The following is a 25,965-nucleotide window of genomic DNA, read 5'->3' on the forward strand; positions in this document are numbered from 1 at the left end:
CTCATTTCTCACTCTATCTAGCCTAGTAACCCCCATCATACTTCTCAGACACCTCATCTCAAACACATTCAAACTCCTCCTCTCTTATGTTCCATGTTTCTGCCCCATACAGTGCTGTTGGCACAATCACTCCTTCATACAGTCTCCTCTTAGCATCCATTCCCAAATGTCTATTCCTCATTACACTCTTCAATCCACCAAGGCATTTACTCGCTTCTCTCAATCTACATTCTACCTCCACTTTCACTCCACCTTTTCCTGCCACATTTGCACCCAAGTATCTAAAACTATCCACTTCCTCCAGTCACTCTCCCTTAATGCTCACTTCCAGTCTGCTGCCACTTTCACCCCTTGTACATCTCATCACCTTACTTTTACCCACATTTATCTTTAGCTTTCTTCTATCACACACTCTCCCAAACTCTGTCACCAACTTCCTCAATCCCTCCTCCGATCCTGCCACAAGCGCAGTGTCGTCCGCAAACAACAGCTGGCTCACCTCCCACTTTTCTCCATTTTCTTTAACCATCTCCAATCCCTGACCCACTACCCTTGCATTTACCTCTCACACTACCCCATCCATGTATAAGTTGAACAGCCAGGGCGACATAATGCATCCTTGACGCAGTCCCACCTTTACCTCGAACCACTCACTCTCTCCATTTCTAATCCTGACACAAGCTCTACTACACTCATAAAAACTCTTGACAGCTCCTAGAAGCTTTCCTCCTATCCCATATATCTGCATAACCTCCCACAGTGCCTTTCTGTCTACCCTATCATAAGCCTTTTCCAGATCCATAAAAGCCCAAAAAACATCCTTCCACTTTCCTATAGCTTTCTCAAATATTTGTCTTACCACAAAGATCTGATCTACACAACCTCTACCTGTCCTAAATCCACACTGTTCCTCACCAATTACTCCCTCTGTTCCTCTCCTAATCCTCTCAATCAAGATCCTCCCATAAGCCTTTCCAACTACACTTAATAAGCTAATCCCTCTGAAACTACTACATTCACACTTGTCCCCTTTTCCCTTGTAAAGTGGAACTATACAGGCACTCCTCCAGTCCTCCGGCACTCTACCCTCTCTCCAACAAACATTAAATAACCTCACCAGCCAGTCCACCATCACTGTACCTCCTTTTTTTAGACATTCTGCATGGCATCCATCCAGACCAGGTGCCTTACCTGCTTTCATCATCTTAACAACTGCCTTCACTTCATCCTTCCTTATTTCTCCTCCATTTTCCTCACTCTCATTTTCTTAGCATTTCCCACTGCAACTATCTTTCCCTCCCTATCCTCCTTCACATTTAGCAACTCCCTAAAATATTCTGCCCATCTTCCTCTTACTGCCTTCTCTTCCATTATCATCTCTCCGTCTGCACCTTTTACCTTTTCTTCTCTACTTGATTCGCCTTCTCTTCCTCTCTTAATTCCTTTCCAAAACATCTTTTTATTACTTTCAAAATTTTCTGTCATACTCTAACCCCACTTCACATCTGCTCTCCTCTTTGCCTCCTTTACCTTTTGCTTTATTTCTCTTTTCTTTTCTTTGTACCTCTCATATGACTCCCTCGTCCTATTTTGTAACCAATCTGTGAAAGCTCGCTTCTTCTCTTCTACAACCTTCTTTGTTTCCTCATCCCACCATTCACTACCCTTCCTTCTATTTCCTCCTGTCCTTGTTCCACAGATCATCCTTGCACACTTTGTGACTCCCTCCTTGAACCATCCCCATTCCTCCTCCACACCTAGCTCCACTCTATCCTTCACTCCCTCCCACTCCTCCTTCAGCTTCTTCTTGTACTCCTTCTCCTTTTCATTTAAAGAGTTCACTCTAAGCACCTCCCTACCTTTTGTCTCTTTCCTCTTTCTCCATCTATCCTCCACTCTCAACTTACCTTCCACCAAAAAATGATCTGATATTCCCCCACCCTCTCCCCTTAGCACATGTACATCCTTAACTCTTCCTATCATAATCCTATTTACCACTACATAGTCCATTAACACTCTATCTACCACCCTCTCCCATGTGTACTTATGCTTGACTTTCTTCCTAAACACTGTATTTGCTATCATCAACTCTCTAGACACATTTCCATCATCAACTCTCCACTACGATTCTTTCCTGGAACTCCACATTTCCCAACCACTCCATCAATTGGACCATTTCCTACCCTAGCATTAAGGTCTCCCAGTACTATTACATTGACATTTCTTCCTAAATCCTCTATGCATTCATTTAAATCTATCCAAAAGGCCTCCCTTTCTTCTACACTCTTCTCACTGCCAGGCCCATATGCACTTACAAAGACCTACATCTCCTTTCCCAGTTTCACCTTCATCCACATTATCCTTGAGGAAACCTCCTTCCACTCCACTACACGTTTACTTATCTCTTCACTTACTAGAATAGCTACCCCTTCCCTCCCTCGCCCTCTCTTCACTCCTGATAACCTCCCAAACTTACACTCACCCTTCCCTTTCAACTTAGTTTCACTCAAAGCCAACACATCCATCTTTCTTATCACAAACATACTACCTATCTCTTCCCTTTTACTCTCATCTGTACCACATCCATGCACATTAAAAGACCCAAACCTTAGGGTGCTGGTCGGAAAACTCCCAGACCCTCTTATGCCTTTACTTTTTCGTTTAGGAATGTCCCCTGTGGGGCTACAAGGAGAAAGATGCCTAGTCCCAATCCCCATCCCTTTCTTCTCGCCTCTTACAATCCAAGTGGAATTACTTGGTGGCAGTATTCTTTTCCCCCACCACAGAAAATGAATACTCAGAGAAATGGTACAGGACAGCAGTAGTGAAAGATGAAATGTAAGATTGAAGAGGTGACAAGTGGGGTACAGTCCGGCTTGATACCGGCACCAGTAATACTACAATGTCCTTTATTCACTCCCTGCAGACAATCCAAGATCTCTACACTAAATGACTTATAGGCATCAAAAGCCATGGCAACCTGGGGCCCACAGGTCTCCTGCAAGAGAGCTGGGGCAATGGACTTCTCCAAGACCCCTCCACAGATGTCATTCCCTAACTCTCTGGCCAAGTTAATGATTACAGATTTCATCTCTGAATGGAAATTTCCAACTAGGTCTTCCTTACCATCACAACTCTGAAATGCAGTGGGAACACTTACTTCATAAATTTATGAAGTGAAGGTTCAATAGAAATATGTGATTAACAAGAGGATAACAAGTATTTTTTTCCTCCAAGTTTTGCTGAAAAATTAAAGGTATTTTTTGCCAAAAAATTTAATAATTTTAGTTAATGTATACATATCACATTTCCCATACATGTTATATAATGAGAACAAACTACATAATGCAGTACAGTCCTCACTACTGTAATACTGCCATCCATCCATCCATCAGATCCCTCTTTACCTAAGCCTTTTCTACATGAAGTATCTGAAAATGAAGCCCTATTTTCATGTTTCACACACACAATACACATCACTGCCTGACCCATAGATTAACCTCTCTCAGCACTGACTGCATTAAGCCTCTTTCCTTGCCTCCACCACATCATTTCAAAACTTCCCAATGAGTAATTCATATTATTAAAGAGAGTGCCATTTAAATTCTTTAACTTTGTCTTTATCTATGATAATAAATCTGTCAAAATAAATACACAAGCTGAGAATTTGTAATATTCTCATACTAGGTTGAGATAAATAATCTGAGAATATGATTTGGAAAAATCACTGTTCACCTGCTTCAGAAAAATATGAACTTCAAGACTTCTAAAAGGTCTATAAACTACATTTTCTAGAAACTTTACAGGGGAAAGGGCACATTTGAAGGACCTCCCTATTAAAATAAACTTGAAAAAATCATATTTTTTCTCACATTTTATGTTTAATCTGTTTCAAATGTCACAATAGAACAGACAATATACAGGTTTTTCTGAACATTGGTGAAAACATATTCAAAATACAATTTCTTTATCAATTTCAACTAATGTTAGTATTGGAATGTTTTAAGTCTTCTATTTATCATTTTACAAAAAGTAATATGTATGTACATCATAAAAATACAATGTATGATTTATCCATACATTTTCAGTAAATCTTTTCTTAAAGTTTTGTCCACATATACAATGAAAGACTAACTCCATTTCAATCAATATTTTACATTGAATTTTATAACAATGATAATTATAATGACTGGAAACCCGCAACTCCATAGTAACTGGTACTGGTCCTCAGCCTCTTCCATAGATCTCTCTGGAAGGAAACAGACTCTTGTTCATGTTGTACTAGTGTGACTTTCTCTGTGTCACTGGCTTACAGTAGTAGGAGGAGAGCAGTCATTGGATGTTGACTCTCCTTGTGTGAAAAGGTGGAGGAAGTAAAGTCCAAACTAACAGAGATCATGAAACTAAGTCTTTAGACCTAATATCAGTTTCTCAGGGTTGCACCTCCATATGGAGGTAAAGGTGGTGTTAAACTTTGAAGATGGGTGACATGAAGATAATTCTCCTTGACATCCATCTTGACTTGGCTATCTCCCTTACAAGGAAGAAAAACCCTTGGTATATGTATATATAGATAGATATCCATCTTGTTGGATCACCAATTGCAGGTACCCATCATTGGTTCCTTATAACAATAACAGCTATAATAAAAGCTACAAATCTTTTATGTTCTACAACAATTTACATACTGTACATTCCAGAGATTTATTCTTTTTTGGTAAGGCTAAGATGCAAAATGCCAGTCTTTAACACAATGCTGCTCTTCCCTGGCATGGCCACCTCTAAAAATATTCAAATAGTTTAATGCCCTTATTACCTTTCCATGTGCAAACAAATGCCCATCCCATCAACTTCCATTCCCAAAATCTCTTGTACATAAAACACTGAATTAATCCAAAGATTACACAAAGAAACCAACACACAAAGAATAAACATCACAAACAATTGCATAGCATTCAGTTCATAAATATGACAAATGACAAGGTGGGAAGTAAATGCACTAAACAGCATGCATGCAACAAATTAACACTCAAAAATAACAGTAAAACCTCTCAAGTTGGGTCTCAACAATTAGAATCCTTTTACAAACTCCTCACTACATGAAACAATGAAACTTATACAATGAACCCTTTGCCCTGAGTGGCTCTGGCAGCAATGGTGATGGCAGCCAAGAGGGATGGACGCAGCCGTGGAGAAACAAAGAGCTTGATACGATAACTAGGCTGTCCCCGTGACATATCAACCAATGAATCTCTATCAGACTCTGAATTGGTGTCATCTGCACACACATTTCCAACTCCTCCTCCTCCTCCACCACCACTCACTCCAGATCCACCTCCAACACCCCCTTTAACGCTACAAGAGGCTTCAAGGGCCTCACTGCAGGTACTTCTTACATAGTCTGCCACACGTTCTGGACATCCACTTATCGGCTGAAATTAAATTAAAATTTTCATTAATTTTAACCCTGCATTTAATGGTCTGATATTTTCAAGCCCATGAGGCCCAGTAAGTTTCAATATATATATTTTTTTCCACATATTACCACTTTATCTCCATCACAGGTCACTCAAGTCTGATTTTGGAACAAAAAATAAATTATGCTTAAATTTATGAAGGCTATCCTCAATCAACAGAAAAAAAAGAACAAGAACAAGGAGAGAAAGGGGGGAAGAGGGGAGGGAGAAAGATAGAGAAAATGATGTTGGCACAAAAATTAATTAATGCTGACAGGACTGCATTATTTGCATACTATTACCTCCATGTCAGGGTTGAGAGGAGGAGGTTGAGGAATGATGCGCTGAATGTACATGAGAGTTGGGTCTGATGGGTGAGCATTCCACGTTACTTCTGACAGCGGCAGGGCATGTTGCTGACAGTCTTCCTCTGCCCCCAGCAAGAACACCACCTTAATAAGAGATTTGTGTCAATATCTTAACTAATTTGCCGTCAACAGACTGATACATTAGACAAAGAAGGAAGGTAGTCAACCAAGGCAAACACCCACCCTTCACCCAGACCACAACCTTAATCACAAGAAATACATACATACATACATACATATAACAATAGCTTTTTCCCCTTTACAATGGAGTAGCCAAAGTCAAAGGCATAAATCCACTCCCACCCATTCTGTCCCAACATACTCCACTCCCATTCACCATCCCTCCCTCCCTCTTTTCTTGGCTCCTCCTGGATGATGTGTCATCCCTGCATCTTGCCCACTACCCTGAGTCAAAAGCAATGCAGCAAGACACAGCACATCCACAGCAAGGCCTCTTCACTCAATCAGTGACTCCCCTCTCTGTTCCTCCATGCAGAAAAAGAGAAGACAGGGAGAAATCCCTTCAAACTGCATCAAAATATCATTTAGACATACTCTCTCATCCCCCACCACCCCACCCACTCCCTTCCATGCATCACAGCATCATCCATACACAACCATTCTCCACTCACCCTATCTTCTGTCTCCCTTCTTCCCCAACAGAAAATTCCCTTCTTTCCCAATGCCCCTTTTACCCCATCCATCTTATGTCATCCTTGGTCACCCACTCATGTTCACTCCTTTCACCTCTGCCTTCCACACCTCTTTTACTAATCTTTCTTCACTCATTCTTTCCATGCGCCCAAACCATCCCAAAACTCTTTCACAAAATATTTTGCATGTTCTAAAATGAATCACCTGAGGCGTGAGAAGGACGGTAACAGGCATATAGAAGCCTGCTGATGTGTAGTGTGTGGCATCAACAGCTGCTAGAACAGTGCGACATTCACTCGGTAGAGCAGCCAAATGCTTCCAGGCCAGCTTGAGTGTTGCATTCACCCCTGCGCTGTGAGGTTCCAAATCAGCGCAAAATCGTGGGTGTTGCTCTCGACTCCACCCAGCTCCCTAAAAGAGCACAAATTGTATATATTACTTTTATATAGTTGGTATATGTTCACACTAAAACCCACAATTGACTACCTCCCTTATAAGGAGGAAGGCCTAGTGGTATACAGATAGATAACCCATAATACCAGACATCCTTCATTCCTACTTAACACTCATGAAATTCACCTTCAGGTGTTCTCTTTGACATCAATATCTAAAAAGTGAGAAGTTTATGCCCCAGAATATAGTTGGGTGTGGCTGAAATGATCAACTCTACCTAACGTCTTCAGACAGCTTGGGCACTAACAGGCTCTGGTATTTCTTAAGGACAAGACTCATGCCCATGCAATTATCATAAACGAGCACAAACCACAGGCGGGAACGGACAGCTAGAAACAAGCTCTGATGTGCAGCCCTTTTCAATAAATTCAAAGGAAACTCCTAGCTTGTATTTATATTCGGGGGAGTTGTGTCTATTGAGTGACCGAAATGATAAAATAAAGTAAATTCAACATTACTGTCAAATACACAAAATGGAAAATGTTGAAGGAGAAACTGTGAGAGTGCAGAAGTGATAGAGGAACTAATTTATCTGAGAGCTGAATACAGGGCGTACAGAGAGGTGAACCAGCTAAAAAATCTAATACCACAACTAACATAGAGCATAATGATCTAAATAAGGAATCAAACATGGTCAAAAGTGAAAATAAAAGAATGAAAAATGAAGATAAAAACAAAAATGAGGCTTTGAAAAAAGAAAAGAACAAATACAAGTGGTAACCAAAGAAAGTTTGAGAAACAATTAAAGAGACAGATCTCCAAGAAATAAAAAATCAATGGAAAATAGAACAAGAAAATAAAAAATTAACTTTTAAAGAAATAGTACAGCAACAAGTGGAAAACAATGCTAAAGAAATGATAATTAAAGTAATCAAGGAAAAAGAGAATTGTGTCAGAGACACTGTATATAAAAAAAAGTGCATTGTAGTTTATGGTATTAAAGAAAAACATAATGTACCTTGATACCAAATAGAAAAAGAAGAGAAAGAAATTGCAAAAGAAATTCTGAGATACAAGAGGAGGGACAAGTAATGGACAAAAAAATAGAAGTACACAGGATGGAACAACATTAAAGAAAAAAAATATATAGACCACCAAAAATCAAACTAAGGTCTCATATGATAGCAGTACTATCAAAAACATCAAAGCTGGTAAATAGTAAAAATTATAAAAATGAATGGATAAAAAAGAAATGAGCAATGAGGAAAAAGAGAGGGAAAAGACACTACAAAATGAAGCAAATGAAAAAAAAAAAAAAAGAGAGAGAGAAGAACAGAGGTTTTTTGAGAGTACTAGACCTGAGGCTGAGAAAATGGTATAAGAAAAACATAATAAACAAAAGAGGAGAAAGGAAAAAATTAAAAATAATATATACCAGCATAGATGGCATGATTTCAAGACTAAATGAATTAAATGACTATCTGGCAAAGGAGAAACCAGACATAATGGGAATTGTGGAGACAAAGTTAAAAGGTCCACTGCCATCTAATACTGTGGGACAAGGTTTATACATCCATTGGATGAAAAATAGAAAGGAGAAACAGCATGGAGGAGTCATGTTCTTGACTAAGAAAGGTTTAAATGTGACAAAGATAACAGAAGGAAAAAATAACATGGAATTGATTATGATAAAAGTTGAAACCAGTGACATGAAAAGTAGAAAATTTTAATGATATATGTCTCCAAAATAACATTCTTGGACAGAGAGTGATCATTTCAAAATGTTGGAGGACACATAGCATGCATTAAATGAATTAGGCTACTGAAAGGAGGAAACATAGTAATTATTGGTGATTTTAACTCAAAAGAAATATGTTGGGAAGAAATGACAGTGAAAGGTGGAGAAGACCTTTGGGGAAATATATTACTGGATATGACCACTGAATACACAATGACTCAATTGGTAAAGGAAAATACCATACATAGAAACAATGAAAAACCATCGAGACTAGATTTAATATTTACGTCAGAGCCTGATATTGTGGATGAAATGGAATACAAGACACCAACTGGGAAGAGTGACCACATACTAATAGAGTTTACATACATACATACATATACCAAGGCTTTTTCCCCCTTACCAGGGAGGTAGCCAAAAAGGACAAGGCATAAAATCATTCCCACCCATTCCATCCCCAAAAACACTCCACACCCCTCCACCCTCCCTCCCATCTTAGCACCTCCTAAGATTTGAGAAGAAATGAGAAACATAGAAAAGGAAGACTAATGTACAACAAAATGGATTTTGAGAAACTTCGAAAATTCTCTCAAAAAGTGAATTGGGAAAACTTCTTAAATGAAGAAACAAAGATGGGAGAGAAATGGAACATATTAAAAGAAATTTATAGAGGGCATAGACAAATACATGCCAAAGTAGAAGCAAGAATGGGTGTACATTAAGTGCTGGTACAACAAAAAATGTGCTGAGGCTAATGATAAAAGAGACAAAGCTTAGAAAAGATGAAAAAAAAAAAAAAAAAAAAAGAGTAAGTGGCAAATATATATCAAACTAAGAAATGAATATGTAAAAATATGCAGGGAAGAGAAGAGAAACTATGAAAAAGACATAATAAACAAATGCAAAGATCAACCTAAACTATTCTACAGGTATGTGAATAGTAAACTAAAAGATAAACAAGAAAAAGTGAAACTGCGTCAAGGGAATGACGTACATATAGATGTAGAAATGGCTGAAATTATGAACAAGTATTTTTAATCTGTATTCACAATTGAAAGTGCACAAAATTGGGATGAAGGAAAGGGAGAAAGATCCCCCCATAATGAAAGAAATAATTGTGACACAGAAGGAAATAAGGGACCAAATAATAAAACTTGACATCAGAAAATCACATAGTGCAGATAGAATTACAAATTGGATATTAAAAAAATGTATGGATGAACTAATGGGCAAAATATATAAGATAATTGATTACTCACTCAAAGAAGGAAAGGTACCACAAGATTTGAAAAATGCAAATATTGTACCAATATATGAAGGGAGGGTGGGGGGACCCAACAAACTATAGACCGATCTCCCTTACAAGCACAATAGCAAAAATAAGTGAAAAAGTTATCAAAAGTATATGGATTAAACATCTGGAAGAAAATAATATACTGAATCCAAAACAATTTGGCTTTAGGCACAGAAGATTATGTGCCACTAACTTGGTTTGCTTTTACTCATGGCTAATAGAAATAATGCAAGAAAGGGATGGATGGGCAGATTGTGCTTTCCTAGATTTATGAAAAGCATTTGATAAAGCACCACACAAAAAGCTACTAAGAAAAATCAAAATAATAGGTGGTGTTCAAGGAAAGTTATTGAAATGGATGGAAGATTTCTTGAATGGGAGAAAAATGAGGGTGATACTTAGAGACAAAAACTCGACCTGGGAAGAAATGATAAGTGGAGTCCCACAAGGTTCTGTATTGGCTCCGATAATGTTTGCCATATATATAAATGACATAGATGAAGGTGTGGAATGTTATATGAACTTCTTTGCAGATGATGCAAAACTACTAAAGAAAGTAAATACAGAGGAAGACTGTGAATCACTACAGAAAGACCTGGATAAAGTCTGGGAATGAAGTCAAAAGTGGGAAGTGAACTTCAACATCAAGAAATGTAGTATAATGGAGTTTGGAAAAAGTAAAAATAGAATATCAGGGCAATATAAAATTGGTACAAAGAAAGTAAAAAAAGTTAGCTGGGAAAGGGGCCTGGGAGTAATTATCAGCAAAGATATGTCATCAGACAAGCATATCAACAAAAGTCAGAGAAAATATCAATTTACTAAGATCAATGAAAATGGCCTTTGACTACTTGGATGAGGAAATGGTAAAGAAAATATTAGTCACACTGATAAGACCAAGATTGGAGTATGCTGTGACACTATGGGCACCCAGTACAAAAAAGAATATAAAGAAATTAGAAATAATCCAAAGAGCAAAGACAAAGATGGCACCAACATTCTCTAAACTGACATAGGAACAAAGATTGTCCAAACTGGAACTATCAACCCTGGAACAAAGAAGAGAAAGAGGAGATCTACTGGCCATTTACATAGCTCTCTTCCCGTATAATACAACAAGGTAAATACAACTAGATAAATGCACACTTATCACAAACATTATGAAACTATCATTAATATCCCCCAACACATTTCCATTCCTCCCAAAATTTCCTAAACACTTGTTTGAATAAATAAAAAAAAAATTCCCTTTCCTCTTCACTTTTCTTATTACCAGGACATGCACTTATAGAAACTGCATGATTACAGTATTCAGGTCACTAAAGGGGATAGATTGTATTGATAGAAGAGATCTCCTGATTGAAGATGAGAGGTCATGGAAGTAAATTAAGACCACATGTCAAAAGGATGTGAAGAAATAGAGTTTTCCATATATATGTATAAATATGTTGAATAGCTTAGAGGGTGATATAGCCCAAGCTCAAACAATACATGAGTTCAAATCTAAATATGATAATTGGAAATCAGATATTGATTAAGTTGGAACTGTACATAAATTTGAGTCTAGATATGTTAGAAAATTAAAGAATAGGAGACAGGACCTAACAAGCATTGCTTCTTTCCTGTATAATACAATTAGGTAAATATATCTCTCATCCCAATTTCACCTTGGTACACATTATCCTTTAGACCAGTAGTTCTCAACCTGGGGTCCATGGACCCCTGTGGAACCACAGAGTTGTACGGTCGGGACCCACAATCTAACAAATAGTGGTATTTAGTGAAGGCCTACCGATTCTATTCAGTGTTAAAGTGATCTACAGGAGGCTACAGAACAGTGATTCATAAACAAGGGGTACATGGGGAAGAGGGTTGAGAACCTGTGCTTTAGACACTACCCTGCACCCCACCATGCACTTTCCTTTCTCATCAAAAGGTTGTGAAAAAGGCCAAGGATGTGCCTTGGTGAAAATGGAGAAAGAAAAGAAGCAATAAAACAAAAGAAGCTTACAAATAAGCTGGGAATGACTATACCAGAATTCGCAGGTAGGAGGAAAGCAATTTTAAAAGAGGTGTAGTAGAAAAATGCAAAGATGAATCAAAACTGTTTTGCATGTTCATAAATGGTAGATAGAGTGGTTGGGAAGTGTGGAGTTCCAGAAAAAAATCACAGTGGAGAGATGATGGTGATGTGTCTAGAGTTGATGATACCAAATACAGTTTTTAGGAAGAAAATCAAGCATAAGTACACATGGGAGAGGGTGGCAGATAGGGCCTCAATGGCCAATATAGTGGTAACCAGGACAATAGTAGGAAGAGTTAGGGATGTACATATTCTAAGGGAAGAGTGTGGGGAAAGGATTATTTTTTGGTGGAAGTTAAGTTGAGAGTGCAGGATGGAGAAAGAGAAAAAGGACAGAAGGTACGGTGGTGCTTAGAGTAAACTGCTTCAATGAGAAAGAAAAGGAGGAGTACAAGAAGAAGCTGAGAGAATAGTGGGAGGGAGTGAAGGATAGAGTAGAACTAGGAGTGGAGGAGGAATGGGGGTGTTTCAAGGAGGGAGTCACAAGGTGTGCAAAAATGGTGTATGGAAAAAGGATGACGGGAGGAAATAGAAGGAAAGGTAGTGGTGGAATGAAGCAAAAAAAAGTTGTAGAAGATAGAAATAAGCATTCACAGGTTGTTTACAAAATAGGATGAGAGAATCATATGAGAGGTACAAAGAAAAGAGAAGTAAAGCATAAGATAAAGGAGACAAAGAGGAGAGCAGACATGAAATAGGGTAAGAGTATGACAGAAAATTTTGAAAGTAATAGAAACATGTTTTGAAAGGAAATTAAGAGAGGAAGCAGAGGCAAATCAAGTAGAGAAGAAAAGCTAAAAGGTGCAGATGGAGAGATGATAATGGAAGAGACAGTAGTAAGAGTAAGATGGGAGTTACTAAATGTGAGGGATGTTAGGGAGGGAAAGGTAGTTGCTGTGGGAAGTGCTAGGAAAATGATAGTGATGAATGCGGAAAATTGAGAAGAAATAAGGAAAGATGAGGTGAAAGCATTTATTACAATGATGAGAGCAGGTAAGTCACCTGGGTTATATTTGGTGTCAAGTGGAGTGTAAAAAAAGGGAGGTACAGTGATGGTGGACTGGCTGGTGAGGTTCTTTAATGTTTGTCTTAATGAAGGTAGAGTGCCAAAGAACTGGAGGAGTGCCTATATAATTCCCCTTTACAAAGGAAAAGGATACAAGTGTGAGCGCAGTAGTTTCAGAGGGATCAGTTTGTTGAGTGTAGTTGGGATGGCTTATGGGAGGGTTTTGATTGAAAAGATTAGGAGAGGAATAGAGGAAGTAATTGGTGAGGAACAGTGTGGGTTTAGGGCATGTAGAGGTTCTGTGCATCAGACTTTTGTGGTAAGGCAGTTATGTGAGAAACCTTTAGGAAAAGTAAGGATGTTTTTTGGGCATTTATGGATTTGGAAAAGGCTTATGATGGGGTAAAAAGGAAGGCATTGTGGGAGGCCTTTTGATATATAGGATAGGAGGAAAAAATGTTGAGAGCAGTCAAGAATTTTTATGAAAGTAGTTGAGCCTGTGTTAGAATTAGAAATGGAAAGAGTGAATGGTTTGAGGTAAAGGTAGGACTTCACCAGGGATGTGTTATGTTGCCTTGGCTGTTCATATTATATATGGACGGGGTGGTGCAAGAGGTAAGTGCAAGGGTAATGAGTCAGGGATTGGAGGTGGTTAAAGGAAATGGAGGAAAGTGGGAGATACACCAGTTGCTGTTTGCTGACAACACTCCTCTTGTGGCAGAATCAGAGGAGGGATTGAGCAAGTTAGTGTCAGAGTTTGGGAAGGTGTGAGAAAGAAGGAAGTTGAAGATAAATGTGGGTAAAAGTAAGGTGATGAGATGTACATAGGGAGAAAGTGGCAGCAGACTGGAAGTGAGTGCTATGGGAGAGAGACTGGAGGAAGTGGAAAGTTTTAGATACTTGGGTGTGAATATGCCAGGAAAGGGAGGAGTGGAGGTGGAAGTAGAATGTACATACATACATATACCAAGGCCTTTTCCCCCTTCCAAGGGAGGTAGCCAAAAAGGGAAAGGCATAAAAACACTCCCACCCATTTCATCCCTAAATACACTCCACACCCCTCCCACCCAAAGGAAGTAGAATGTAGACTAAGAAAAGTAAGTAAATGCCTTGGGGGATTAAAAAGTGTAAAGAGAAATAGGCATTGGGGAATGGATGCTCAGAGGGAGATTGTATGAAGGAGTGATTGTGCCAACAGCACTGTATGGGGCAGAAACACGGATCATAAGAGAGGAAGAGAGGAGGAGTTTGAATGTGTTTGAGATGAGGTGCCTGAAAAGTATGTTAGGGGTTACTAGGCTGGATAGAGTGAGAAATGAGGACATGAGGAGGAGAACAGGGGTGGAAAGGGAGTTGGGAGATAGGGTTGATGAAAGAATACTGAGATGGTTTGGACACATGGAAAGAATGAGTGAAGAAAGATTAGTAAAAGAGGTGTGGAAGGCAGAGGTGGAAGGAGTGAACATGAGGGGGCGACCAAAGATAAGAAGGATGGATGGGGTAAAAGGGGCATTGGGAAAGAGGAAAATGTCTGTTGAGGAAGAATGGGAGGAGAGAGAAGATAGGGGTGAATGGAGAATGGTTGTGTATGGATGATACTGTGATGCATGAGGGGGAGTGGGTGGGGGATGGGGGTGAGGGAGTGTGTGTGAATAATAAATTGATGCAGGCTGAAGGGATTTCTCCCCGTCCTCTCCATTTCTGCATGAGGGGAAGGAGAGGGGGGTCCCCAATTTAATGAAGCAGCCTTGCTGTGGATGTGCTGTGTCTTGCAACACTGCTTCTGACCCAGGGCAGTGGGCAAGATGCAGGAATGATCCATTATCCTGGAGGAGCCAAGATATGAGGGAGGGAAGGAAGGGGGTGGATGGGAGTGGAGTATGTGGGGATGGAATGGGTGGGAGTGGTTTTTATGTCTGTTTTTTTTGGCTACCTCCCTTGTAAGGGGGGAAAAGCCTTTGGTATATGTATGTATAATCTTGAGCAATAAAAAGTTACTAATCCAGTTTATACAATATTCTTTATTGCAACCTTACCTGAAGTAGTCCCTTTCCTGTATGCACAAGCAAGTCTGCTGCTCCACCAATAGGTTTGGTGACAACTCCCACCAAACCCTTTCCCATACCTCCCACCACAGAAGTCGCACTCGCTCCTTCTGTCAACATGGCTTGAATGGGCTGATGTGCCAAGCCACCTATGGCCCCTGAAATTAGAAAATCATCTTTTAGACTTAACTCTAACATACACAAACAGAAACCTCAACATACCATGAAGTTTTCAAAGGACCATTGTTCAAACAATCCATCTTTTTTTTTATGGCTATATCATAACTGAATCAAACATACCTAGTTTTATGTTGTAAGAGCAACAGTCATATAGGCACTTGGTTATCAGATGATGATTGATAATTAATTAAAACCCCACAATTAAGCTCAATGAAATTTTGATATCTCAATACATCCATAAAATGACATGAAAACAGTCACCTACAGATGGCTTGACAATAAAAACCCAACATAGCAACTACAAAATAGCAGCTAAGAATACCCATGCCTACTCAGACAAACTGGGACAATGAATAAGAATGAAGGCATTCCTTCATAAATCATCAGCAAAAATAGTCACACCAGACAACCATGATTCAAAGAAATATTCAATAGTAAATCCTTCATGGTGTGGGGGGAATCTGGCCCTCACTTTTGATACTAACATTCTTTTCCTTTTCAAGTTCAAAGGTATACATAAGAAAGCATTGAAGCAGGAAAGAAAAAAGTATTTATTACATTCAAATACATACCAAGTAATGAAATTCCAAAGGCACTGAAACCTTGTACAAGTCCGTTAGTAAGGCCATGAGGTCTTGATCTTCTCGAAGCCTCACTACGAGCTGCATGGTCTTCATCCAGTGAAAGCCGTTCCATGTTCCGTGCCACTGAATTTGCCAGATTAGTGAGAGACACCAAAGTTCCTGGAAATGTGAATTTCTTATGAGTAATGTACTAAAAATATATAAATACATGCCATGAAGTCAATTGGTGGTGTATGTCATGAAGTCAATAATGATTATATAATAACTCATACAGAGTCAACAATGACTAGTTTATGCAACAGAAATGCAACAAAGACACACCTGCAGTGATGTGCTTGACAAGTGAGAGAGAGCCATGGGTCATGCCAGCAATGAATGCCCAGGGGCCCTGCAATATCCCCTCATACGGAAGTTGTACAAAATCCCGGACACCAGTTCCAACTGTTCGTGCAAAGCCTCCAGGGTTCCCAAGAAGATCTAAGGACCCAACAACCCATCCAGCCCTGACCAAGGCACCAGACAAGTAGTGCATAGTGAGGTTATGGCCTAAGCTATAACTGGTTGTAATTACATCTGTGCGTTCAAAGGCATTAAAGTGTAGTGGTGACTGGTCTAAGGCAATGAAGAGTTTCACAGATGCATGAACACTGAGGAGGAGGGATATGGGATCAATGGTGAGTTTGTTGACATGAATGGGTTGGGTCATAGCCTTGGACTTCACCAAAACGTCTTCTGGAAGTAACATGATGAGGTTTGTTTCATCCTCGTCCTCATCTACAGTAAAGCTCTCCACCTTCTGGGGCTTCTGGGACGGAAGGAAGGAGGAGAGGATGTCCATGAGGGAATAGAAGACAGTATCTTCTGCATAAAGGCAAATAGGCTTTAGTTTCAAATGGACAGAATGCATACATGCTCCTTGGCTAGTTCTCTCGAGGACTAGACTAAGGGCGAAAAGGGCATTATTGTGCGAAATCTGGACAACTCTCTCAATGGGATCCAACGGCGAAATGGAAGGTGCCTTGACATGGTCTTGCTTCACTAGAATAACAGGAAAGTCATGTCGACCAGCAGTGTAGAGCTGGTTGTCGATTTGTGCATCGCCGATGAACATAATGAGCTCCATCCTATCACTTACTCCCATGTCTAAGGCCCGCAACTTCTCAGACAGGTCAAGTTTAGGTCTAAGTGTAAGGATACAGTAATCCAGTGTGAGTCTGAGAATCTCCGAAATGTGCTCCTGATGGCTAATGTCATCCTTAAGTACAAAAGCAATCTGTGTGCACATAAAGCTAACATATACAACAGTCTTAGTATTGTGCTTCTTGTTTTCCTTATTTTTACTTGAGTCTCCCATGTGCTTCTTTGTACTTGTGGCTGAAACTGCTGGGATATTTATGTCAGCATTTGTCTCTGCATCTGACTCTAAAGGTAGACTACCCTCCACTTCCTTTACAGTACCTTCCTCCACAACCTCTTTATCTTTGCCTGTGCGTCCTTTATTGGTAGAGGTGGCAACTCTTCCTTTGGAAGGTTCAGCAGCAATTCGACTCCTTATTTCTTTTGCTGATATCTCGATCCTACTGACTGGGTCAACAAAGACATGGGTGGTGTGTCCTACGCACTCTATCCTGACTTTGACATCCCCGTGCCCCGGCACGCTGACAAACTGGTCATAATGCTGATGGATATCCACCCCTTGACTCCAGAGTACCTCTTCATTTTCAGCTGCAGGGACAAAGACAGTGATTTTATTCATTAGTTTCGCTATATATAATTTAATTATAATGCCACTGCAATTTTTTCATGGTTATATATGATTTTAGTAAATTGGTACTTACCATTCTGAAGGATGTCTGGTTGTGAGAAATGTAATCTTGGAAAGGCAACATTATTAGAAGTGACTTCAGGAAACTTGTGTGAAATGTAAGGGAAAGTGTAATAGACAGCTCGGCTTGGTGGGGCTGAAGGCATTCCAGCAAACAGATCTAACTCCTCTTCCATCAACCCTTCCTCTTGCAATGAGCTCTGGCCTGTAAACAAAGAGTTATTTAGAATTTCATCTCTACTGTTCCAAGTATAAAGGACCAAAATGATATATGGAAATTAAGGATATAATCCAAGCTAGAACCCTACAGGAATACCAAGGGCTAGGTGTGATGAACTAGAGGGTACGAGATTGGACTCCATGAGCATTACTCCTGTCCTGTATACTACAATTATGTAAATACATACACATATATAGAGAGGGTGAGAGAGAGAGAGAGAGAGAGTGAGTGAGAGAGAGAGAGAGAGAGAGAGAGAGAGAGAGAGAGAGAGAGAGAGAGAGAGAGAGAGAGAGAGAGAGAGAGAGAGAGAGAGAAAGAGAGAGAGAGAGAGAAGAGAGAGAGAGAGAGAGAGAGAGAGCGAGAGAGAGCGAGAGAGAGAGAGAGCGAGAGAGAGAGAGAGAGAGAGAGAGAAGAGAGAGAGAGAGAGAGAGAGAGAGAGAGAGAGAGAGAGAGAGAGAGAGAGAGAGAGTGTGTGAGTGTGTGTGTGAGTGAGTGGGGGGGCACGCTTTGACTTGGCCCTCCCCCTTATTCGGGGAAAAAGGCCTTTTGATGTATGTATGCATACATCAGTCATTCTCACAGCATCTTCCACTGCCACATTGAAAGCCTTTCCATTCTCTATATTAAACAACTTGAAATATGCTGCCCATCTCCCTCCCATATCTTTCTCTCCCATTACCTACTGTCCATTAGCTGTTTTTGCAGTTATGACTATAAGAATCACAAGACATGATTTCTGTGACATTTCAATAAAAAACCATATCTAAAGCCATCAATCTGCTTATCTATCCACACAAAGAACTACTTTCTTAGTTCTTTTCTCTTTCAATAGTTTGCATTTCCCTCTCTTCTCTTTCTCATCCACATTGTTTTTCCCTATTCCTCCTTTCCTCTCCACATCTTTACTCTAACCTTACCTAGTAGTAGTAGTGCTGTGGTGTTATTGTGGATGACCATCTGAGGTGAGGGGTCCATCTGCAATACAATCTTGACTTGCCCCATGTGCTGGTGACTTGTCATCAAGTATGGCTGGTTCAGGATCACACCAGCATCTGATGCAGGCAGAGTGAATGGAATTCTCAGGTCAGGCTTGGAGTCTTGCAGAACAATGGGATGGGCCAAGTACTGCCCAACCCCAACTTGCAAACAATGGACTTCTTCCTCAGCTTTGGGGACCTCAAGATCCTTGAGTGTGTGCCAGAAGAGGAGGGGCATTTCCTTAGTATACTTTCCTTTATTTTGTTGAACAGGTAACTTAAGCATGGGCAACAGGGGTGGCTGCAGCTTGGAATCACCAGCCAGCACATATAAACCTTGCACTTTTAGCAACTGATTGGTACAGTTTGTGACAGAGTATGTGGGCACCAGATGAAGCACCTGGATGTTTTCTTCATAGCTTGACAGCACCGTTATAAAGCACACCTTGTTCTTCATGGCTATTTTGATAGATGTTGCTCCTTCACGAGTGATTCGCCCTTCAAACTTGAGGCTGTACCAACGCTCTTCTTTGGACAACTGCAGAGGAACAGACTCATAATGCTCTTCACCCTCCCCTACGCCTAATGTGAAAAAGCCATCTAACTTGGGTGGGGCAAATACAGCCCCAGCAGGAATGAACCATGTGTTCTTATTGGCATCTCCTTCTTCTAAGCGAATCTCAATGCCTGTGTGGTTCACAATGAGAGCCCAAGGTCGTATATCCACAACTATAGTGTTGCAGTTAGGGTATAAGCCAGCAAAGCCAACCTGGAAATGAAGGAACAGAAATTAGTCCTAAGATGAGATTGATTATGAAATATTTCTATACAGAGGCGGTAATACGGAAAAATAAAGCCTTTAGAATTTGGATGAAGACAAGAAGGCCTCAGGATAGGCAAGAATATGTCTTCAGGAGAAATGAAGCAGAGACTATAAAAAGAAAAGCAAAGGAAAACAGCTGGTTAAAGATATGAATGGGACAAGGAAACTAATATTTAGTCTTGCAAAGTCATATAGGAAAGAAAATATGGTACCAACCCATTCTATAAGAGACAAGGATGATTATCTATTAATAGAATCACAAGAAATTAGTGAAAGATGGACAGAGTATTTTGAGGATCTGTTGAACTTCACAGGACAAGATGAAGATGAAAGAGAGTACAACCCAGAATATATGAGGGAAAGAGAAGTGGAAAGTGAAGTGGAAGACACAGGAAGAAATAAATGGAAAATAACAAAAGCAGAATTGAGAGTAGCCGTAGAAATGATTGAAAAATGGGAAAGCACCAGGAGAGGATGAAATTTCAAGAGAAATTACAAAGAAAATGGGAAACAACGGACTAGAGTGGATGTTAGAAGTGATAAATATAGCATGGAGAAATAAACAAGTCCCAGATGATTGGACAAAAGCGGTGATATGTCCAATACACAAAAAAGATGACAAAACAGATTGTGGAAACTATAGAGGCATCTCTCTACTATCACACACAGGAAAGATCTATGAAAGAATTTTGGAAAAACGATTAAGAAGCATAGTTGAACATAAAATAAAAGAATCTAAGAGTGGTTTTAGACCAGGATGAGGAACAATTGACAATATCTTTACTCTAAAAATCTTAATGGAAAAATGTTGGGAGTGGGACAGACATAAATGCCTTGGGTTTATTGACCTTCAAAAGGCTTTTGATAGAGTACCAAGAGATCAGTTATGGCAAGCTACTGAACACAATGAATACGAGGTACCAGTGAGTCTAATAAAAGCTATTAAGAGTTTATATGAAAATAGTGAAAGTAGAGTAAAGACTGAGAAAAGAGACAGTAAGTGGTTTAGGGTCAAGTGTGGAGTAAGACAAGGCAGAGTGCTATCTCCATTATTGTTTATAATGTACATGGATAGGATAATTAAGGATATTGAAGGAGAGAGAAATATGAACCCACTGGTGCTTGCGTATGCTGACGATATAGCAGTTGGGAAGATCTATAAACTGAAATGAACAAATGGAATGATGTGCTAAAACAATACAGGATGCAGATGAATGTTACAAAAACGGAAGTAATGTGTGTCGACAGAAGGCGAGTTGAGGGAAGAATCGAAGTTGATGGACAACAATTAAAACAGGTCGAACATTTTAAGTATTTGGGAGTGGAATTCAGTCATAATAACCAGCAGGAGACTGAAATAAACAGCAGGATTACAAAATATAACAACACCCTAAATATTTTGTACCCACTATTAAAAGAAAAAAAGCATCCCACTTCAATGCAAGAGGACAATTTATGCCTCAGTGTTAAGACCGGTGTTAACATACGGCAGTGAAGCCTGGTCCCTAAACACCAAATTAAAATGTCGCATTCAAGCAGCCGAAATGAGAGCCCTTAGGATAATAAGAGGAGTGACAAGACGCAATAGATTAAGGAATGAGTGGATAAGACAGGAAATAGGAGTGATGTCAGTGTTGGATTTAACAGAAGAGTGGAAGATGAGGTGGTTTGGACACATTATGAGAATGGAAGATTGGAGGTATCCAAGACAAATGTTGGAATGGGTACCCACAGGTAGAAGACCTGTAGGGAGACCCAGGACCAGATGGATTAAAGGTGTTGAAGAAGCATTAGAAAGAAGAGACACAAACTTACCAGAAGTGAAAGAAAAAGAGACCTACAAGGATAGAGACGCATGGAGAAGTCTAGTGAAGAGCTGCCGCTGACAGGATTATTCCTACCAGGCATAGGGTGAGAAAGATGAGAAAAGAAAAATGTTTAACCAACAGACAGTTCCCATAATCACACTCAAGTACTATTATTATTACTGCAACAGTTTTGTTGACCAGGAACTACATAAAGTACTGGTATACAATCCTATGTTCGGGACATTTAAATATTAATAGCAGTAACCCTATGTTATTACAAGTTGACTATTTTTATTTTCCTGATTGTTGGGAGCCATGCTGTGAAGGTATAGTCAATTGTGGTTTTCAAAAAGTTTATAGACTGTGATTAGAGTTTCCTTCTGTTGACCAAAGCCCATTTGGTACTGATCTTTATATGTTTATTTTCTTACTGATTTTCTGTCAGGTCCTTCATGTGTGAGCTGAAGAACATGCAAATATCAAAAGTGAAGCCCATGGCTGACATTTCAGTCAATCAATTAATCAATCTCTAGCCCCAGATCTCTTTTGAAGCTCTTTCAATGATTTACACAACTAACATTAAGACAATACCTACACAGAATAGGCCTAGTCACAGACTCAAATTCCCTCAGATGCAATCATCACATAGAAGATACAGAACACCTTATGTTGAAAGGATGTGGAGAAATAGTTTTCCATATACATGAGTTCAAGTCTAAATATGATAATTGGAAATCAAAGATATATATTAAGCTGGAACCATACATAAATTTGAGTCTACGTATGTTAGAAAATTAGAGAATAAGAAACTGGACCCAATGAGCATTGCTCCTTTTCTGTAAACTACAATTAGGTAAATACTACTATGCCCCACACTAAAAATCCCCAGACAACAATTCAATATCTCTTCATTAGGTGATTTATGATCCTTCCCGGAGGATGTTGTGGTTTTCTGGAGGCCATGGGTCTTCTGCAAGAGGGTCCAGGGGCATTGGATTGATTGTAAACATGACTTACATCTAACTCCTGTCAGCTGAAACCCAATTATTTACTATTTTTGTACTACTGTCATTCATATCTGAAATTGATGAGCACAAGGAGAAACTTACCTGAAGGTCAATTTTGGGTTGATCAGTGAAGAGGAAGTCACCTTGAATATTGGTTTTGTTGATAAATGGCCAGTGCTCTTGGGGGCCATCAAACATGTTGGCCATGTATTGTGTCAAATCAAGTGGCTCTTGAATGCGAGACAATCTCATCTGTAATTGTGAGTAGTCATAGATAGCATTAGCCTTTACCATTACATGTATAAGATCTACAGAATCTAAAGTACTTGTTGGTTATCATATAAACTATATGAATTTATATCAAACTCCTTTGAGTAAATTTATGCAAACATACTACATATACCAAGGACTTTTCCCCCTTACAAGGGAGGTACCCAAAGTCAAAAGGCATAATTCAACTCTCACCCATTTCATCCCCATTCACCAACCCTCCCTCCCTCTCATTTTGGCTCCTCCTGGATGACAGGGCATTCCTGCATCTCTACCATCACCTTGGGTCAGAAGCAATGCAGCAAGATACAGACCATCCACACTAAGGTTGCTTCATTTAATCAGTGACGCCCCCATCTCCATCCCCTCATTCAGTAACACTGAAGACAGCCCTTTGGGCTGCATCAAAATATCATTCACATATAACCACTCCCTAATCTCCCCTATCCCTTATCCACTCCCTTCCATGCATTACAGTATCATCCATACACAACCATTCTCCACACATCCCTATCTTCTGCCTTCTCTCCTCAACAGACATCCCTCTCTTGCTCAACACCCCTTTTACCCCATCCATCCATCTCATCCTCGGTCATCCCCTCATGTTCACTCCATCCATCTCTGCCATCCACACCTCTCTTACTAATCTTTCTTCATTCATTCTTTCTATGTGTTCAGACCATCCCAATAGTCTTTCACCAACCCTATCTCCCATCTCTTTTTCCACTTCCGCTCTCCTCCTCACCTCCTTATTTCTCACTCTATCCAACCTCATAATCCCTACCATACTTCTAAGACATTTCATTCCAAGCACACTTAATCTCTTCCTCTCTTCCTCTGGAGTACTAATATCCTAGTATTTAGTATTCACACATCTCATTTGCAAGCCTTTCTACTTTTATGATTGTAAGATTTACTGTGAAATGTTGGCATTCCACCTTTCAAATCTCTGTTTAGTAAATTACTGTGGAAAACCTGGCATTACACAATTTTGTCCCATGAAAAAAATATTCTCTAACCAGAGCATACAGCACTTACATTTTAAAAATGTGTAATACCAGACTTCCACAGTCATTTACTGACTAGAAAATTGAAGGATGGAATGCCAACATTTCACAGCAAATCGTACAACTGTAAAAACTTTGTGTTTCCAGGCCCTGGATCTCCGTCACTCTATGCCAAAATGTTATATCTAAATCACATAACATACATACATATACATACACCAAGGCTTTTCCCCCTTACAAGGGAGGTAGCCAAAAAGAAAAAGGCATAAAATCATTCCCACCCATTCCATCCCTAAATACACTCCACTCCCCTCCACCCTCCCTTCCATCTTAGCACCTCCTGGATGACGGGTCATCCCCGCACCTTGTCCACTACCCTGGGTCAGAGGCAGTGTCGCAAGGCACAGCACATCCACAGCAAGGCTGCTTCATTAAATCGGCGACCCCACCCCCTTTCCGTCACCCCATGCATAAAAGGAGAAGATGGGGAGAAATCCCTTCGGGCTGCATCAAATTCTGCTCACACATACATAACATGAGATATTAGTAGTATACTGATGCTTTGTATAGGGAAAGAGACTGCATAATGATTTATCATATAGCAAAGAAGACCTGTTCCTACCTTTCACAACTCCTCCATGTGAACCCAAATATCTAAAGCTCTCCAACTCTTCCAGCTAACTGCCCTTCAAACTTATTTCCAACCCATCATCACCACCACCATCCACCGCATATCTCATCACCTCACTTTCAGCCTCCATCCCCTATACTCTCTCCCCCAAACTCCACTACCCACTGCCTTACTCTATTCTCTGTCTCAGCCACAAGTACAGTGCTACAATGCCATCCATAAACAACAATTGGATCACCTACCACCACCTACCCACCCCAACTCCAAACACCCACGCAGCACCCCTGCACTTACCTCCCCACCATCCTATCCATATACAAACCATTCATCAATGACAACATCATACAACCCTACAGCAGCCCTATCACCCACCCCAAACCACTCACTCTCCCTTCTCCCACCTTTACACAAGTTCCACTACTCTTGTAAATATTCTTGACCCCCCTCAATAGACACCAACACCACCCCATACACCATATCCCACAACAACTTCCCATTAACCCTTCCACATGCCATCTCTAAATCTATGAAAACCCAAAAGACATTCCTTTGCTCTACCCAAAAAATCCTTGTACATCTATCTCACCACAAAAATCCAATCCACGCACCCTCCTCCCTTCCCAAACCCTTGATGATGATAATAAGTTATTAACAGTCAAATGCCCTTAAATCAAAAAACATATACCTGATCTGCCATTGCTCTTGAGAGTGGTACTGCAGGACTTGAGGTCTCCATGTCAGGACTGAGCTGGAAAGTGAGTTGATGCATCAAGGCTCCATCACAAAGGAGAGTGTTGGCTTCCCCTCGTCCACGCACGACAACCTGAAACACAAGTGAAGTCATACTTAAAATACATTCTTCAACTGAATTCTCTATTAGATAAGGACTTATATTTCTTACAAATAAGCTTCAGAAAAATTACACAGTAAAAAAGAAAAAAGAAGAAAAAGTGGAACAGGAGGAAAGAGACGAGTGAGATAACAATATAACTCTTATTAACAAAAATAAGGTATACCTTGTGTGTTAGATGGGTGCTAGGTGTAAACACATGCAGTATGAGTGGACGGGGAAGGTGTGATCTTACAACATACTGAGGGCTCAAGACCACCAGTATGCGCCAAGTGGGTCCCAAACGTTGGCGAAGCACTCGACACCAAACACTAAGACTCTCTCCTTTCGTCTTCATAGGTATCTTCAAGAGCAACGATTCTTTAGTTCGGTCGTATGCAAGTGGAATTTCACCTGACCAAACCGTGTTGACGCCGAGGAGACGGACTCTTATGCCATGAGCCTCGCCAATGACTGATGGGGCAATGGAGTGACTCGCCATAGAAAATACTGGTGCCTGGTGTTTTGGGGAGTCCTTCTCCTTACTCATCTCAACAACTCGGAACTCCAGGTTTTCACTAAGGCAATTAGCAATTGAAAGAAGCCCTGACATTGTGATCATTTTCTGAGTTGGTGTTAGAGACTGGATGTTTATCAAAATGTGTAAATGCTTCTGATCACAAGTTATTGTTCTTATCTGAAAAAAATAATAATAATAATAAACAAATACTAGGTTCAACTGGAAATACATCATATACACACTTTTG

At 40.0% G+C, this 25,965-nt stretch overlaps 1 protein-coding gene across 2 annotated transcripts in view; it reads right to left on the bottom strand.

Annotated features, from left to right (window-relative positions):
* Positions 1 to 3,240: 3,240 nt before the first annotated feature.
* Positions 3,241 to 25,965, bottom strand: part of Vps13B (vacuolar protein sorting 13B) — an 88,202-nt gene continuing 65,477 nt past the window's right edge. For both annotated transcript variants that reach the window (XM_076208121.1, XM_076208112.1), the window contains exons 31-41: positions 25,386 to 25,895; positions 25,055 to 25,192; positions 22,564 to 22,713; positions 18,764 to 19,592; positions 17,640 to 17,831; positions 16,123 to 17,526; positions 15,790 to 15,960; positions 15,029 to 15,195; positions 6,683 to 6,889; positions 5,759 to 5,908; positions 3,241 to 5,432 (exon numbers count right to left, since the gene is read on the bottom strand). In XM_076208121.1, the coding sequence (XP_076064236.1) occupies positions 5,115 to 5,432; positions 5,759 to 5,908; positions 6,683 to 6,889; positions 15,029 to 15,195; positions 15,790 to 15,960; positions 16,123 to 17,526; positions 17,640 to 17,831; positions 18,764 to 19,592; positions 22,564 to 22,713; positions 25,055 to 25,192; positions 25,386 to 25,895 (4,236 nt within the window). In that variant the 3' untranslated portion in view covers positions 3,241 to 5,114. The remainder of the gene's footprint in view (positions 5,433 to 5,758; positions 5,909 to 6,682; positions 6,890 to 15,028; positions 15,196 to 15,789; positions 15,961 to 16,122; positions 17,527 to 17,639; positions 17,832 to 18,763; positions 19,593 to 22,563; positions 22,714 to 25,054; positions 25,193 to 25,385; positions 25,896 to 25,965) is intronic.

This window comes from Oratosquilla oratoria, chromosome 2, assembly GCF_046742065.1.
Source record: "Oratosquilla oratoria isolate Oo_2021 chromosome 2, ASM4674206v1, whole genome shotgun sequence".
Taxonomy (NCBI): Eukaryota; Metazoa; Arthropoda; class Malacostraca; order Stomatopoda; family Squillidae; genus Oratosquilla; species Oratosquilla oratoria.